The 16,849-nt window shown below is 48.6% G+C and overlaps 1 protein-coding gene across 2 annotated transcripts in view; it reads right to left on the reverse strand.

Annotated features, from left to right (window-relative positions):
* Positions 1-13,199, reverse strand: part of katnb1 (katanin p80 (WD repeat containing) subunit B 1) — a 74,862-nt gene extending 61,663 nt beyond the window's left edge. Inside the window, exon 1 of one of the 2 annotated variants that reach the window (XM_038807014.1) lies at positions 12,746-13,199. In XM_038807014.1, the coding sequence (XP_038662942.1) occupies positions 12,746-12,788 (43 nt within the window). In that variant the 5' untranslated portion in view covers positions 12,789-13,199. The remainder of the gene's footprint in view (positions 1-12,745) is intronic. The other variant, XM_038807013.1, reaches the window with a different exon arrangement.
* Positions 13,200-16,849: the final 3,650 nt, after the last annotated feature.

Raw genomic sequence — 16,849 nt, forward strand, 5'->3', positions numbered from 1 at the left:
GAGGGAGGCGGCCAGGGAAATAGAAAAGGTGCTCGATGGGGATGGAAATTTGGTAGAGGACTCTGCTGGGCTAAACAGGGCATTCAGGGACTTTTACAGAAGACTCTATCGCTCAGACCACCCCCCACGGGGCCCAAGGGGATGAGATGCTTTTTGGTCAGACTGACCAAGGGTGGGCAGGGAGCTGGTGGATGGGCTGGGAGCCCCAATCAGGGCCGAAGAAATAGCTGAGGGCTTGAAGGCAATGCAGTCGGTTAAGGCCCCGGGGCTGGACGGGAATCCGGTGGAATTCTACAAGAAATTCTCGAGGATATTAGGGCCGTTGGTGGGCAAGGTTTTCAATGAGGCGAGGGATAGAGGGGTGCTGCTCCCGAAAATGTCACAGGCCACTATTTTGTTAATATTGAAGCAGGACAAGAACCCGGAGCTATGCGGATCGTATAGGCCGATCTCCCTGCTTAATGTGGATGCCAAGTTGTTGGCCAAAGTTTTGGCCTCCAGGATTGAAGATTGTGTGCCGGTTGTGATTACGGAGGATCAAACCGGGTTTGTCAGGGGCAGACAGTTGGTGGAAAATACAAGAAGGCTGCTCAACGTGATTATGATGCCCCCGGAGAGCGGGGAGGATGTGGGGTAGTTGTGGCAAAGGATGCGGAAAAGGTGTTCGACCAGGTAGAATGGGACTATTTATGGGAGGTGCTGGGACGGTTTAGTTTCGGTAGGGGCTTTATCGACTGGGTTAGGCTGTTGTACCAGGCACCGGAGGCTAGTGTAAGGACGAATAGGATGACCTCGGACTATTTTAGACTGCACCAAGGAACAAGACAGGGATGCCCCCTCTCCCCACTGCTGCTTGCATTAACTATAGAGCTGCTGGCAATTGCTCTGAGAGCTTCAAGGGGCTGGTTCAGGGGTGGGGGGTGGAACATAGGGTCTCGCTGCACGTGGACGACCTGCTCTTATATGTAGCAGATTCAGGGGCAGGGATGGGTGAGATCATGGCAACTTTGGGGGAATTTGGCCGGTTTTCGGGATATAAACTGAACATGACAAAGAGCGAGATGTTTGTAGTCCAGGCAAGTGGTCAGGAGGGTCAGCTGGGAGAGCTACCGTTTAGGTCAGTGGGGGACAGTTTTAAGTACCTAGGGATACAAGTGGCGCGCGACTGGGACCTGTTACACAAGCTGAACTTGTCCCGGTTGGTCGAGCAGATGAGGGACGAGTTTCGGAGATGGGATGCGCTACCGCTGTCACTGGCTGGGAGGGTGCAGACGGTTAAGATGACGGTCCTACCGAGATTTCTATTTGTATTCCAATGCCTCCCAATTTCCATCCCATGGTCCTTTTTTAAGAGGATTAATAAAATCATTTTGGGCTTTGTCTGGGTGGGTAAGTCCCGCAGGTGAAAAAGGCGATGCTCGAGAGGAATCAGGGGGATGGGGGGCTTGCCCTGCCAAACTTCAGTAATTACTACTGGGCGACCAATATTGCTATGATAAGGAAGTGGGTGGTGGGGGCGGGGTCGGTTTGGGAGCGGATGGAGGCAGCTTCATATAGGGGCACCAGCTTGGGGCGTTGATAACGGCACCTCTGCCGTTCCCACCGGCGAGATATTCCACCTGTCCTGTGGTGGTGGCCTTGAGGATCTGGGGTCAGTGGAGGAGGTACATTGGAGCAGTGGGAACATCGGTTTGGTCCCCAATATGTGACAACCACCGGTTTGCCCCAGGGAGCCTGGATGGGGGGTTTCGAGTATGGCGAAAGGTGGGAATTGAGAGGATGGGGGACCTGTTCCTGGAAGGGAGCTTCCCTAGCTTGAGGGCGCTGGAGGAGAAGTTTGGGTTGGCAAGAGGGAATGACTTCAGATATTTACAGGTGCGGGACCTTCTGCGCAGGCAGGTATCATCCTTCCCACTCCTGCCACTAAGGGGGATCCAGGATAATGTAATGTCGAGGGGATGGGTGGGGGAGGGGAGTGTCTCGGTCATTTACAAAGAACTAATGGGAGTGGAGGAGACGCAGATTGAGGAGCTGAAGCGTAAGTGAGAGGAGAAGCTTGGGGGAAGAGATGGAGGACGGCTTATGGGCAGACGTGTTGAGCAGAGTCAACGTGACTGCTACAGGCGCAAGGCTCAGCTTGATCCAATTCAAGAGGGTATACCGGGCCCATATGACAGTGGCCCGGATGAGTAGATTCTTTGGGGTGGAGGACAGGTGTGTAACATGTGTGGGGGGACCAGCGAACCATGCTCACATTTTCTGGGCGTGTCCAAAACTTTGGGGATATTGGCAGGGGTTTGCGGACGTTGTCCAGAGGTGGCGATTTTTGGAATGTCGGAAGATCCGGGAGTCCAGGAGGAGAAAGAGGCAGATGTTCTGGCCTTTGCCTCCCAGGTAGCCCGGAGATTGAAATTATTAGCTTGGAGGGACTCAAAGCCCCCGAAGTCGGAGGCCTGTTTAACTGACATGGCGAGCTTTCTCGGCCTGGAGAAGATTACGTTCGCCTTGAGGGGGTCAGTATTAGGGTTCGCCCGGAGGTGGCAACCATTCAGCGACTTCTTTGCAGAGAATTAATAGCCAGCGGAGGAGGGGAGGGGGCCTTGGGTAGCATAGAATAGGGGGTTAAATAGGCGGGCCTTGGAGGGACGGGTTTCGGCGTTTGCACTATGTTTATTGTTCTTTGTAGACTGTTTTTATACTGTTATCGTTTGTAATGCCAAAACATACCTCTTTAAAATTGTTTGTTAAAAAAAAGAGGGGATCTGGAGTCTGTAGAACTCTCTTCCCCAGAGAGCGATGGAGACAGAGTCATAAATATTTTAAGTGGGCAGCACGGTAGCATAGTGGTTAGCACAATTGCTTCATAGCTCCAGGGTCCCAGGTTCGATTCCAGGCTTGGGTCACTGTCTGTGTGGAGTCTGCACGTTCTCCCCGTGTGTGCGTGTTTTTCCTCCGGATGCTCCGGTTTCCTCTCACCGTCCAAAGATTTGCAGGTTTGGTGGATTGGCCATGCTAAATTGCCCCCAGTGCCCAAAATTGCCTTTAGTGTTGGGTGGGGTTACTGGGTTATGGGGATAGGGTGGTGGTGTGCGGTTGAATAGGGTGCTCTTTCCAAGAGCCGGTGCAGACTCGATAGGCTGAATGGCCTCCTTCTGCACTGTGAATTCGATGAAGACAGATTGTTGACCAGCAAGGGAGTCAAAGGGTATCAGAGATAGTCAGGAAAGTGGCATTGAAGCCACAGTCAGACCAGCACAATTTCATTGAATGACAGAGCAGGTTTGAGAGGCTGAATGGCCTACTTTTGCTCCTAATTTGTATGATAGCACACAGATTGAGGGTGAAAGGCAGTGAGTATATCTTGGTGATAAAAATATTTGTATACTTGAAAGGGTGATAGAAAAATGATGATTTTGAAGAAGTGAGAGGGGTGAAACAAGGCAAAATGCTTAAAGAAGCAGAAACTTCCAGAGGTGCAAGACGACAAGCCAGGGCAATCCAGTGATCAACGCTATATCATTACCACCACAATGGTCTTGGCAGGGAAAGTGGCGGAAGATGTAGGAAAAAAAGGCAGGAAATCTAAACTTCCAGTTGCACGATGCAGGGGAAGCGCATGTATTTCTTCCGAGGATTCTTTTTACAAGTTCTCTCTTAACACGCTGGTATATGGACAGCATGGTAGCACAGTGGTTAGCACTGTCACTTTACAGCTCCAGGGACCTGGGTTCGATTCCGGCTTGGGCCATTGTCTGTGTGGATCTACACATTCTCCCCGTTTTTGCACGAGTTTCCTCCGGGTGCTCCGGTTTCTTCCCACAGTCCAAAGATGTGCAGGTTTGGTGGATCGGTCAAGCTAAATTGCCCCGTAGTGTCCAAAATTTATGTGTGGTTGCTAGGTTACGGGGATCGGGTGGAGGTGTGGGCTGAGGTTGGGTACTCTTTCAGGGGTCGGTGTAGACTCGAATAAACTCTATTGTTATTTGCTACCCTGAAAATTAGTTTAAACAATCAAGAAACAAGTTTTAAAAAATATGCCCGAGTTTAAAACATTCAGGCCGAAAAACATTAAATGATAAAGATATCCCTGCCGAGTCTGCTATAGCTAAGATACCAGCTAGCAGCCCCAAACCTCTAACAACCGCAAGTCTGAACTCGACAGATGTCAGCAAAGTTTGGCTCTGAGGCTGAAATATTAATTGGAAGAACTCGCTGGGTCCTATTTAGTCCTCCTTTGACACCATGCGTTTAGCTGTCGACTCTCATACCAGCTCTCTTACCTACATCGAGGCAACTCTTTTGGACCACAGCGAGATTAGTACACTGGAATCCTGGCTGACTGCGGCGATTAAGGAGCGTGTTATTACAGGGTCGATGGCCTGGAAAGCCAGTCAGGACAACAAACCCTACACGCATGGTTGGTATATCAGAAAGCCCCAACAGTTTATATCAGAATTATTCAAAAAGGTGGTGGGTGAAGATACCTAAACCCCTGGCGCTAGATTGAACCCAATGTATCCTTTGGTTAAAACCTCAACCTGGTGACCCTCCCATGAGCCACTGTAGTCCAGGACCATCGCTACAAATATTAAGGAGCTTGATTATCAGTGGACAAAGGAGCACCGTGATGTTACTTATTCATTCGGAATCTACCAAGACACGATTTCAGACCTGGCAAGGAGGCGTGCAGCATTCAACAACATCAAGGCCATGGTATTCAAGAATGGAATTAGCTTCTGGCTCTTTCACCCTTCCTGGCTCCACATCACATTTAACGGAGAAGGTCACTTCTTTGACGCACCAGAAGAGGCAGACTCCTCCCTTCAACGGTGCATACCTAATTCTTGACGAGCTTACTAAATTCATGGTTTTGGTTATCATGTCTTTGAATACCTGTATATGCGATTTAATATGCTCAAAATTATGGACATTTTCAACTGTCTGTTTACACGGTAGCACAGTGGTTAGCACTGTTGCTTCACAGCGTTAGGGACACGGGTTCAATTACCGGCTTGGGTCCCTGTCTGTGCGGAGTCTGCACGGGTTTCCTCCATGCACTCCGGTTTCCTCCCACAACTCCAGAAAGACGGCTTGTTACGCGAATTAGACATTCTGAATTCTCCCTCAGTGTACCCGAACAGGCAGCGTGGCGAATAGGGGATTTTCACAGTAACATCATTGCAGAGTTAATGTAAGCCTACTTGTGACACTAATAAAGATTACCAGAGCTCTTACTACATGGTTAGAACAAGCAATCTTCTAATGATGTATTTTATATATAATAAATAGTAAGAAATTCAGCCCTTCAAGCCTGCTCCGCCATTCAATCAAACCATGGCTGATTTCTTCCTGCTCTTAAATCCGCCTCCCTACCTGTTTCCCATATCCCTTTAACCCATTTTTAAAATCAGAAATATATCTCTTCTTGAAACCATTTAATTTTTAAAAATAAATTTAGAGTAGGTGCAATTTAGCGTGTTCAATCCACCTATCTTCCACATCTTTGTGTTGTGGGGTAAAACCCATGCAAACATAGGGAGAATGTGCAAACTCAACACGGACTGTGACCCAGAGCCAGGATCGCACCTGGGGCCTAAGCGCCATGAGACTGCAGTACTACCCACTGTGCCACCGTGCTGCCCTTGAAACCAAGTAATGACTCAGACTCTACCGCACTTTGGGGCAGCGAATTCCATAAATTCACCACCCTCTGCGAGAAGTCACCTCCTCATCAGCAATGGCAAAGGAGCTAAAGGGGTTTATGGAGCAGATAGAGGGGTGGGTGGGGGTTGGACCCATGGAGATTTGGGCGGCTGAGAGTGAAGGAGTTCTCCTTCTGCTCACATGTGCATAAAGTGTACTCTCGGATTGACTTTTTTTTAATCCTGAATAGGGCTTTACTGAGGGGGGTAGTGGACACCGGGTATTCAGCGATCACGATCTCAGACTATGCCCTGCACTGGGTTGACCTACAAGTGAGCAAGGAGAGTAGCCAGCGCCCGCACTGGAGACTGGATGTTGGACTTTTAGCAGATGAGGCGGTGTGTGGGTGGCTGAGGAAATGTATCCAGAACTACCTGGAAGTTAATGACACTGGGGAAGTCTCGACTGCAATGGTCTGGGAGGTGCTGAAGGCGGTGGTTAGAGAGGAGCTGATCTCGATACAGGCCCACTGGGAGAAGGTAGACAGAGCAGAAACAGACCGATTGATAAGGGAAATACTACAGGTCAACAGGAGTTATGCGGAGACACCAGATGCAGGGCTTCTAAGGGAACGACGGAGGCTACAGGCGGAGTTTGGCTTGTTAACTACAGGAAAGGCGGTGGAACAGCTAAGGAACGTGAGGGGGCAATTTATGAATATGGATGGAAGGCCAGCAGAATGCTTGTGCAGAAGCTCAGAAAGAGGGAGGCAGCCAAGGAGATTGGGAAAGTAAGGGACGGGGGTGGGAACTTGGTCGGAGATTCAGCAGGGGTGAATAAGGCGTTTAAGGAGTTTTACAGCAGTCAGTATGAGTCCAACCCCCCAGCTGGGCCAGGGGATGAAGCAATTCTTAGGGGGACTGAGGTTCCCAAAGGTGGACGAGGGGTTGGTAGAAGGGCTGGGGGCCCCGATCGGGTTGGAGGAAATAGCAGATGGGCTGAAGGCCATGCAGTCGGGTAAAGGCCCAGGATAGGATAGGTACCCAGTGGGGTTTTATAAAAAGGTCTCTGGGATACTGGGATCCGGAGCTATGCGGGTCCGACAGACTCCCTACTAAATGTAGATGCCAAACTGTTGGCCAAAATCTTGTCCTCTAGGATTGAAGATTGTGTTCCGGACGTTATAAGATTTAATAAGATATAAGGTTTATAAGATGATCAGGGAAATAGATAGAGTAGACAGTCAGAGACCTTTTTCCCTGGGTGGAACAAACTATTACAAGGGGACATAAATTTAAGGTGAACGGTGGTAGATATAGGGGGGATGTCAGAGGTAGGTTCTTTACCCAGAGAGTAGTGGGGGCATGGAATGCACTGCCTGTGGATGTAGTTGAGTCGGAAACGTTAGGGACCTTCAAGCGGCTATTGGATAGGTACATGGATTAGGGGAGAATAATGGAGTGTAGATTAATTTCTTCTTAAGGGCAGCATGGTAGCATTGTGGATAGCACAATTGCTTCACAGCTGCAGGGTCCCAGGTTCGATTCCCGGCTTGGGTCACTGTCTGTGCGAAGTCTGCACATCCTCCCCGTGTGCGCGTGGGTTCCCTCCGGGTGCTCCGGTTTCCTCCCACAGTCCAAAGATTTGCAGGTTAGGTGGATTGACCATGCTAAATTGCCTCCAGTGCCCAAAATTGCCCTTAGTGTTGGGTGGGGTTACTGGGTTATGGGGATAGGGTGGAGGTGTTGACCTCGGGTAGGGTGCTCTTTCCAAGAGCCGGTGCAGACTCGATGGGCCGAGTGGCCTCCTACTGCACTGTAAATTCTATGATAATCTATGATTAATCTAGGACAAAGGTTCGGCACAACATCGTGGGCCGAAGGGCCTGTTCTGTGCTGTATTTTTCTATGTTCTATGTTAATGGGGAGGACGAGACGGGATTCATTAAGGGGAGGCAGTTGTAGGCCAACGTAAGAAGGTTGCTGAATGTGATCATGATGTCCCCAGAGGGTAGGGACGTGGAGGTAGTGGTCGCAATGGACGCAGAGAAGGCATTTGATCAGGTGGAATGGGAATATCTGAGAGAGGTACTGGGGTGGTTTGGATTTGGACAGGGCTTTATCGACTGGGTCAGACTGCTGTATCAGGCTCCAGTGTCAAGCGTACGGATGAACAGGTTAACATCGAACTATTTTAGGCTGCATCGGGGGACGAAGCAGGGATGCCCACTCTCCCCACTGCTGCTTGCGCTGGCCAGAGAGCCGCTGCCAATTGTGTTGAGAGCCTCAAAGGGCTGGAAGGGGCTTGTCGGGGGGGGGGAAGAAGAGAGGTGGAACACAGAGCTTCACTATAGGCAGATGATCTGCTCCTATATGTTTCGGACCCACTAGAAGGGATGTGTGGGAGCGACTAGAGGAGCATCATGCAAGGGCACTAGTTTGGGGGCATTGGTAACAGCGCCTCTGCCGTTCCCGCCGGCACAGTACCCCACCAGTCCCGTGGTGGTAGCGACCGAGAGTCTGGGGGCAATGGAGGAGACATGTAGGAGCAGAGGGAGCATCGGTCCGGTCTCCAAACTGCAATAATCACCAGCTTGCCCCCGGGAGGCTAGATGGAGGGTTCCGGAGATGGCGGAGAGCAGGGATCGAGAGGATGGTAGACATATTTATAAAGGGGAGCTTTTCCAGCCTGAGGGAGTTGGAGGAGAAATTTGAATTGACGGGGGGGAATGGGTACCTACAGGCGCAGGACTTCCTACGCAGGCAGGTCTCAACCTTCCCGCTCCTACCACCAAGGGGGATACAGGACAGAGCAGTTTCCAGAATGTGGGTGGGAGAGAGAAGGGTTTTGGGCATTTATAAAGAACTCATTGGGTCAGAGGAAATGCAGATTGAGGAGCTGAAATGCAAATGAGAAGAGTTAGGAGGAGAGATAGAGGATGGTCTCTGGGCGGACGCGTTGAGTAGAGTCAACGCGTCCACAACATGTGCCAGGCTCAGCCTGATACAGTTTTATAAGGTTGTTCACCGGGCCCACATGACAGTGGCCCGGATGAGCAGGTTCTTTGGGATAGAAGATAGGTGCGCAAAGTGTGTGGGAGAGTCAGTGAACTAGTTCATATTTTCTGGGCATGCCCGAAGCTTAGGAGATTCTGGCAGGGGTTTGCGGACGTCATGTCCAAGGTGTTAAAAACAAGGGTGGCACAGAGTCCAGAGGTGGCGATTTTTGGAGTGTCGGAAGACCCAGGAATCCAGGAGGAGAAAGAGGCAGATGCTCTGGCCTTTGCTTCCCTGGTAGCCCAGAGACTGATATTATTAGCTTAGAGGGACTCAAAGCCCCTGAAGTCATAGACCTGGCTATCTGACATGGCTAGCTTTCTCTGTTTGGAGAAAATCAAGTTCGCCTGAGAGGGTCAATGTTAGGGTATGTTCAGAGGTGGCAGCCGTTCGTCGACTTATTTGGGGAAAATTAACCGTCAACAGAAGGGGGTGGAGGAGGCAGGGGTTTAGTTTAGCTTAGAGTAGGCTGTTAGAAAAGGTGGGACCTGCAAGGGAGGGAGACGGCTTTTGCACTATGTTTATATTTGTGTGTACATTGTTTCTTCTGTTGTTGTTATAAAACCATAAATATCTCAATAAAATGTTTATTAAAAAAAAGAAATGCTTTTGTCTTGTCACTTGGCTTCCGTAATGTCAGTGTGGGTGGAGCTGGGCTCTGAATTTTACTTTTGCTTTGAGGTTTGGACTGGTTTTAAACTGCACAGGTTGAAAGAAATGTCTTTCTATCTTTATTTTTAAAGCTGTTTCCAAGCTACTTGATAACTTAAGAGATAATTGCTTTATGGAAGGAATTCAAACCTGCTGTTTGAGAAGGGGAAGAGAGTATCACTAACAAGTCTTATACAGTGTCGTGCGCTGGGCCGCACCTTTGAAAAGGGGTTTCTGGTTTTACAGGGATTTTGTTATTGAATTGGAACATTTAAGGGAAAATTCATTAAGGGTTATACATAGATTGCTGTAGCAGTGTGGTCTTGATGTTTGTAGTTGATTAAATATTTTTACTGTGTGTGTTTATACAAATGTTAACTAAATTCATAGAATAAAGCTTGTTTTTTGATTAAAAGCACCGAAGAACTCTGTTGAATAACACCTGAAAGGCAGGTTCTTGGGCTCATCGTAACAAAAATCAATAAACAGTTATAGGTCAGGTGAACTCCATAATATACTTTGGTATTTTCTAAACCCTGGCCTATAACAGGTGGAAGAAGGAACTCAAATGTTTTACTGACCTGTTTGTGGATGAGAACTTTGCCCAATTTGATTTACCTGAATCTAGTCTTTATCGCTATGTTCAAGCATGTGGTTTTGTTCACTTGCACTGTCCATCCGTTACTCAGCTACTTCCAAGTACATTGTTGGAAGGGATTCTGTCATTGCCTCAAACCAGCATTGGTTCTATTTCAAGGTTGTACGATCTCATGATATCCTCTGAACCCACCCCTCTCCATAAAGTAAGAATTGATTGGGAAGCGGAGCTTGGGCTCGACCTTACGTATGACTGAGGGGAGGAGGCCCTTTTCAGGGTCAACACCACATCCTCCTGTGCTCAGTTAAGCTCAATTCAGTTTAAGGTTCTGCACAGAACTCACTTTACCAAGGCCAGAATTATCACATTTTTCTCCAACACAAGCAGGTGCTCACTTGCCCTTGGAGAACATACCCACATGTTCTGGTCGTGCCCAAAGCTGGCAGGTTTTTGGTCATCCTTCTCTGACACTATTTCCAAAGTTCTAGATATTGACCGACAGCCTTAACCTTTGATAGCCATCTGCACTGGTCAGTTTCACTAAGATTGAGGCTGACGTGATTGCATTTGCTTCATTAATAGCCCACGGGCAGGTTTTATTAACCTGTAAGTCGCCCAAGCCACCCAGTGCTTCTTCCCGGTTGGAAAACTTACTGTTTTTTCTATATTTGGAGAGGATTAAGTATGCAAGAAGATCCACTGAGAATTGTTTTTTGTAGACGCAGTCCCATTTGTCTCTTCCTTTAAAGAATCAATTACTGTTGACTGTTGATTTTACTGTGTTTTTCTATAGCTTTTGTTTGTCTGTTTATTGGAGGGGAGTTGCAATACGATGCTATATTCTACTTGGTTTACCTGCTGCTTTGGAAATCAATAAAAATAGATATATTTTTTTAAAAGCAGGAAATCAAGAGGCACGTGTCATCACCCCTCAGCCAGGTTTCTAATAAGGCCATGATGTTGATGCGACCATCCAAAATAGGCTCATGAATATCAAGGGTCTTGCTCACAAGTGAATGGACATTCTGGAGGGAGACCCATAGAAAGTGGTGAGGACTGATACACTGGCAGAGATCATAGTGACAGCAGGATTAAATCAAAGATCAACAGTCCCATCATATCCAGTCATAAATGTTTGTGGCACAGAGCAGGGAACAGCTGCAAATACAACCTCTTCCTCACTAATGGCAAAGCTCAACACCCAAGTGCAAAAGACAAGGCTGAAATACCTCAAACATTTTTCAATCAAATGTGTAAGTCAATGACAATTCATGGTCTCCTTTGAAAACCCGATCATCAAAGATACCCGTCGACAGACAATTCAATTCTCCATCACTCAGTTTTTCTCCCCATTTCTTTCCTGGACTCCCTCCTATATGTATCCCTCTTGCGACCCTCCCTCCAGCAGTTTTGTTTCCAACTCACTTCCCCTCCCTCACCCAGTTTGTGGTCCTCTCCCAGACTCCTTCTGTTTGATTCTCTCTCTATCTGTCTCCCTCCCTCCTTTTCTCCCCATTTCCTTCTTCATCTCTTTCTCTCCCAGTTTAGTGTTTCTGCCCTTTTCATTATCCCAGTTTTCTATTTCTGACCACCTCCCATTTTCTGTTTCCCCATTTCATGTTTCTGTCCTGCTCTCCTCCCATTCCATGTCTCTATCTTGCTCCTCCCTCCCCCGTTTCGGTCCTGCTCCCTCCTTCCCCCGTTTCATCCCCATCTGCCACTCATTCTCCTCCCCAGTTTGTGTTTCTCTGCCACTGTCCCTCTCCCCAAGTTTGTCTTTCTCTGCCACTCACCCTCTCCCCCAGTTTGTGTTTCCCTGCCGCTGTCCCTCTCCCCCAGTTTGTGTTTCTCTGCCACTCTCCCTATCCCCCAGTTTGTGTTTCTCTGCCACTCTCCTTCCCCCAGTTTGTGTTTCTCTGCCACTCTCCTTCCCCCAGTTTGTGTTTCTCTGCCACACTCCCTCTCCCCAGTTTGTGTTTCTCGCCACTCTCCCTCTCCCCCAGTTTGTGTTTCTCTGCCACTCACCCTCTCCCCCAGTTCGTGTTTCTCTGCCACTCTCCCCCTCCCCCAGTTTGTGTTTCTCTGCCACTCTCCCCCTCCCCCAGTTTGTTTCTCTGCCACTCTCCCTCTCCCCCAGTTTGTGTTTCTCTGCCACTCTCCCCCCTCCCCCAGTTTGTGTTTCTCTGCCATTCACCCTCTCCCCCAGTTTGTGTTTCTCTGCCACTCCCTCTCCCCCAGTTTGTTTCTCTGCCACTCACCCTCTCCCCCAGTTTGTGTTTCTCTGCCACTCTCCCTCTCCCCCAGTTTGTGTTTCTCTGCACTCTCCCTCTCCCCCAGTTTGTGTTTCTCGCCACTCTCCCTCTCCCCCAGTTTGTGTTTCTCTGCCACTCTCCCTCTCCCCCAGTTTGTGTTTCTCTGCCACTCTCCCTCTCCCCCAGTTTGTGTTTCTCTGCCATTCACCCTCTCCCCCAGTTTGTGTTTCTCTGCCACTCTCCCTCTCCCCCAGTTTGTGTTTCTCGCCACTCTCCCTCTCCCCCAGTTTGTGTTTCTCTGCCACTCTCCCTCTCCCCCAGTTTGTGTTTCTCTGCCACTCTCCTTCCCCCAGTTTGTGTTTCTCTGCCACACTCCCTCTCCCCAGTTTGTGTTTCTCTGCCACTCGCTTTCCCCAATTTCCGTTTATGCGGTTTGAGTTTCTTGCCCACACTGTCTCTGTGGTGTTCCCCTAGTTTGCCCTCCCATCCCTCCACAATTTGTGTTTCCCCCACTTCCTTTCCCCCGTTTATCTCTCGGGACTCACGCAGTTTCCAGGTGATTTTCGTTGGTCCTGCTGAAGCCGCCATCCTCACAGTTGGGAAGGGAATGGAGTGCGCCAGGTGCCGGGTATGTGGCCAGCAGAGTTGGCGGTGAGGCCGGTTGCCTAGGTTACGGCGCTAGGCCAGGGCCCTGCTCCGCTCCAACCGCTTTTTCGCCCAGGGCCACCAACACGCATGCGCGCTCCACCGGTGGTCGGCTGAATGCGCAAGACGCATGCCCGGGACCGGCGGCCTAGGTCTATCGTCACCTGCGTGCGTTCCCCCACCTTGTTTTCTTTGAAAGCTTCCCTCCCGTTAGAGTCTAATCATTACTGAGTAGAACCTGTTCGTGCACCATTTAATAATGCGTCGTTAATGATAACAGCGTGGATACTGCGCATGTGCGCCACTGCCAGTTGGCACCCCCAGCATCTCAATCGCTGTTGCCAACCCCGGCCGGGGGGAAGCGCCTGGGACTTTAATCACGTGACATTAAACCACGTGGTTTGTGCCCAGCTTACCTGGACAACATTGGGCATCTTTGCTCCTGATTCTGGGTCAGCAGCTGATGTGAAAAGTGAAGTTAAATAGAGCAAAGGAGGGGAAACCAGAAGTGGGGAAGGGATTCAAGTTGAGGCAGAAGTAGGCATTTGAATTCCAAAAGTGGTGAATAATAACTGGCCAAAATTGTTGGTAACACTTAAGTTTCATTCATAATCAACAATCTTTGAATCACAGGTGGCCATTCGGGCTGTTGTGTCCGTGCTGGCCCTCTGGGAGCTATGCCACCCACCCCTTTCCCCGATGACCCAGCATATCTTTCCATCTCAGATATGATGCCTTGATTGAACCTGCCTCCAGTAGTGCATTCCAGATTCTAACCAATCGCTGTGTAAAAATGTTTTTCTTCGTGCTGCCATTGCATCTTTTGCTAATTACCGTAAACCTGTGCCCCCTAGTTCAATCCTTTAACCAATTGGAACAGTTTTTCCCTTTCAGTTCTGTCCAGATCCCTCAGGATGTTGAATACCTCTATCAGAGGAGGAGGTTTCCAGATTCTCCAATCTATGTAACTGAAATTACCCATCCATGGAACCATTCTTGTGATGCCTTCACATGCTTCCTAAAGTGTGGTGCCCAGAACTGGATGCAAGGCTCCAGTTGGGGTTAGTTTAACAAAACATACTTGTTTTTGTACTGCCATTATAATGTCCTGGATGCTGTATTTTTTTTACCACTCTCAACCTTTCCTGCCACCTTCGAAGATTATTGCACGTTTTCTTACATGTCCCTCTGCTCCTTCACACCCTTAAGAATTGGACCATAAGACCATAAGACATAGGAGAAGAATTAGGCCACTCAGTAACTTCAGTTCCTTCTTCCAGATCATTAATCTATATTGTAAAAAGTTGTGGTCCCAGCACAGACCCCTGAGGAACACCACTAGTCACCGGCTGCCACCCTTATGGAGAAGAGTTGTAATACAACAAAGTAAATTACTGGACAGAGACGCCATTCGGCACCCGTCCTGGCACTCATTCTCCTGTAGCCCCATTCCCACAAAATCTTTTAATATTTCTCCTTTACAATTATTTACTCAATTCCCTTGTTTAATGATATTGAAGTTTCAGCCCCAATGCTCCCTTTAGATTCATGGTCTCATGGCCCTCAATGCATGAACTTCACCCTGCTCCTTCGGTTCTTCCAAGGAGAGTCCTCAGTCTCTCTCCCTTTTTCGCCAGTCACCCACCAATGTAGCTGGTAGAAAAAGGTGGAATAATAATGAAGACTTCACCAGTTACCCTTCCAACCCAACCTGCACCTTTCCCTGCTCTGTCTCTCTGCACCTCTTAGTGTTCTCCACCACTAAATAGGTGCAGGGTCACTACGGTGAAGTCTTTAAACCAGAGGCTTGTCCCAGTGAATGGAATATGAAGGAGGCCTGTGACAAAAGAGTAACATTCTCCCAGATTGCAAGCAACACTGCCCATGTGATTTATTTCCCATTCTGGGAAACACTGACAATCTTGAGGATTGGCAACCTTTGGTGTAGCTTGAGTCTGAACATTTCTTTTGCTGTTCATTCAAATTCATTAGTAATCATATATAACTAAATGTATTTTAAAAATACAATTTTTGAACTTCCTCCAAAACATGGCATAGAGCAACCCTCCACACGTCATATCAGGGTATAAAGGGGACGGTGGCGCAGGAGTTAGCACTGCTGCCTACGGCGCTGAGAACCGGGTTCGTTCCCGGCCCCGGGTCACTGTCCATGTGGAGTTCGCACATTCTTCCCGTGTTTGCGTTGGTCTCACCCCAAAACCCACAGATGTGCAGTGAAGATGTGGATTGGCTATACCTTTTTATTAAAACAGTTAAAAAATATATAAGTCCAAACGGTACAAACACTAATTTTGTGTTGGAGAAACAGGGTACCATCCCCTCAGTACCAACATACGGGAAGGGTGGGTAGGATACTCTGGTTATTAAAACAGTTCACAACACAGTTGTACAAAAAACAAATGGTGCAAGCACTAAACATGCGCTGGAGAGACCAGATACCCTCGCCTCTGTACCAACAGAAGGGAAAGGAGGGGGGGGGGATAAAGGGGAGAGGAGGGTAGTGGGGAGGGAGCGAGTCGGGCTGTTGGTGGAGGGGGAGGGGGGGGGGGCAATAGGACACTGCCTGATTCTAAATTGGCCCTTAATTATAAAAAAAAATTGGGTACTTTAATTGTAGTATAAAGTGTGTTTCATGACCCTTTAATAAATACATGTTGTCTCTAATATACCTCCCACCAATCCCTTGGTGAAGCTGGATCAACTAAATGTCTGCAACAGCAAGTTGAATATCCTGTGGTGAGTGACTCACCTCCTGTCACTCCAAAGACTTTTTGTCATCTGAAAAATACAAGTCAAGAGTATGATTAAATACTCTCAACTTGCCTGGATGGCTGCAGTTCCAATACACTCAACCAGGACTAAACAGCCCGTCTGATCAGCGCCTCTTTCGCCACCTTAATTAATCACACCCTTCAGCACTGGAGCAACATGTCTGCATCGGCAAGATGTACTGCAGCGACTCGCCAAGTCTCCTGCAACAGCACCTCCCAAACCAGTGACCGCTACTGTCTGGAACAAAAAGAGCAACAGACAAATGGGACCACGCACGCACCACCTCCAAGTCACACATCAATAGGAACTTTGGAAATATATCACCATTCTTTCAAAGTCTCTCAATCAAAATCCTGAAACTCCCTCTCTAGCAGCACTATGGGAGTGCCTTCACCTCACGGACTGCAGTGGTTCAAGGTGACTCACCACCACCTTCTCAGGGCAATTAGGGACGGGCAATAATTGCTGCCTTGCCAGCGACATTCGCATTCAATGAAAAATATTTTTTAATTAGTTGAGAGACCAATTATGCAAGGATTGCATTTAATGGTGTTTCTCATTGATTGCCTCACTGGGACCTGCAGAGTTGGGAGAATGACGCTTTATTTCTATCTGAGTCAAGTCAGCAGAATCATCACTTTAGGTGAATTTCTACAAATGGTGAAGGACGGGCAATGCATGTCCCTCCCCTGATCCCAACGAACTGCTGAACGAACAGCATAATATTCTTTTTTTAAATCCCAGGACAGCATCTCGCCATTGAGATTTTCCAGTCCCATCAAAGTCAATGGGCTTTTGAAAGGCTCGCTGCATTTTCTAGACCCTCCTCCACTGTGACGTGGCCGTAAAATACTGCCGCTGGTCACTGGGGTCCAGGCCACTTTCCAAGATTTGGACACTATTCACAGGTGGCACAGTGGCTAGCACTGCTCACAGCACCAGGGCCCTGGGATCGATTCTGGCCTTAGGTGACTGTGCATGTGGAGTTTGCACGTTCTCCCACTGTCTGCGTGGGTTTCCTCCGGGTGCTCCGGTTTCTTCCCGCAGTCCAAAGTTGTGCAGGTTAGGTGGATTGGCCATGATAAGTTGTCCAAAGTTTAGGTGGGGTTGCGGGGATAGGGTGGAGGGAAGGACCTGTGTGGGTTGCTCTTTCAGAGGAGTGGTGCAGACTCGATGGGCTGAATGGCCTCCTTCTGCACTGAGGGATTCAA

The sequence above is a fragment of the Scyliorhinus canicula genome, chromosome 9 (assembly GCF_902713615.1).
Source record: "Scyliorhinus canicula chromosome 9, sScyCan1.1, whole genome shotgun sequence".
Lineage (NCBI taxonomy): Eukaryota > Metazoa > Chordata > Chondrichthyes > Carcharhiniformes > Scyliorhinidae > Scyliorhinus > Scyliorhinus canicula.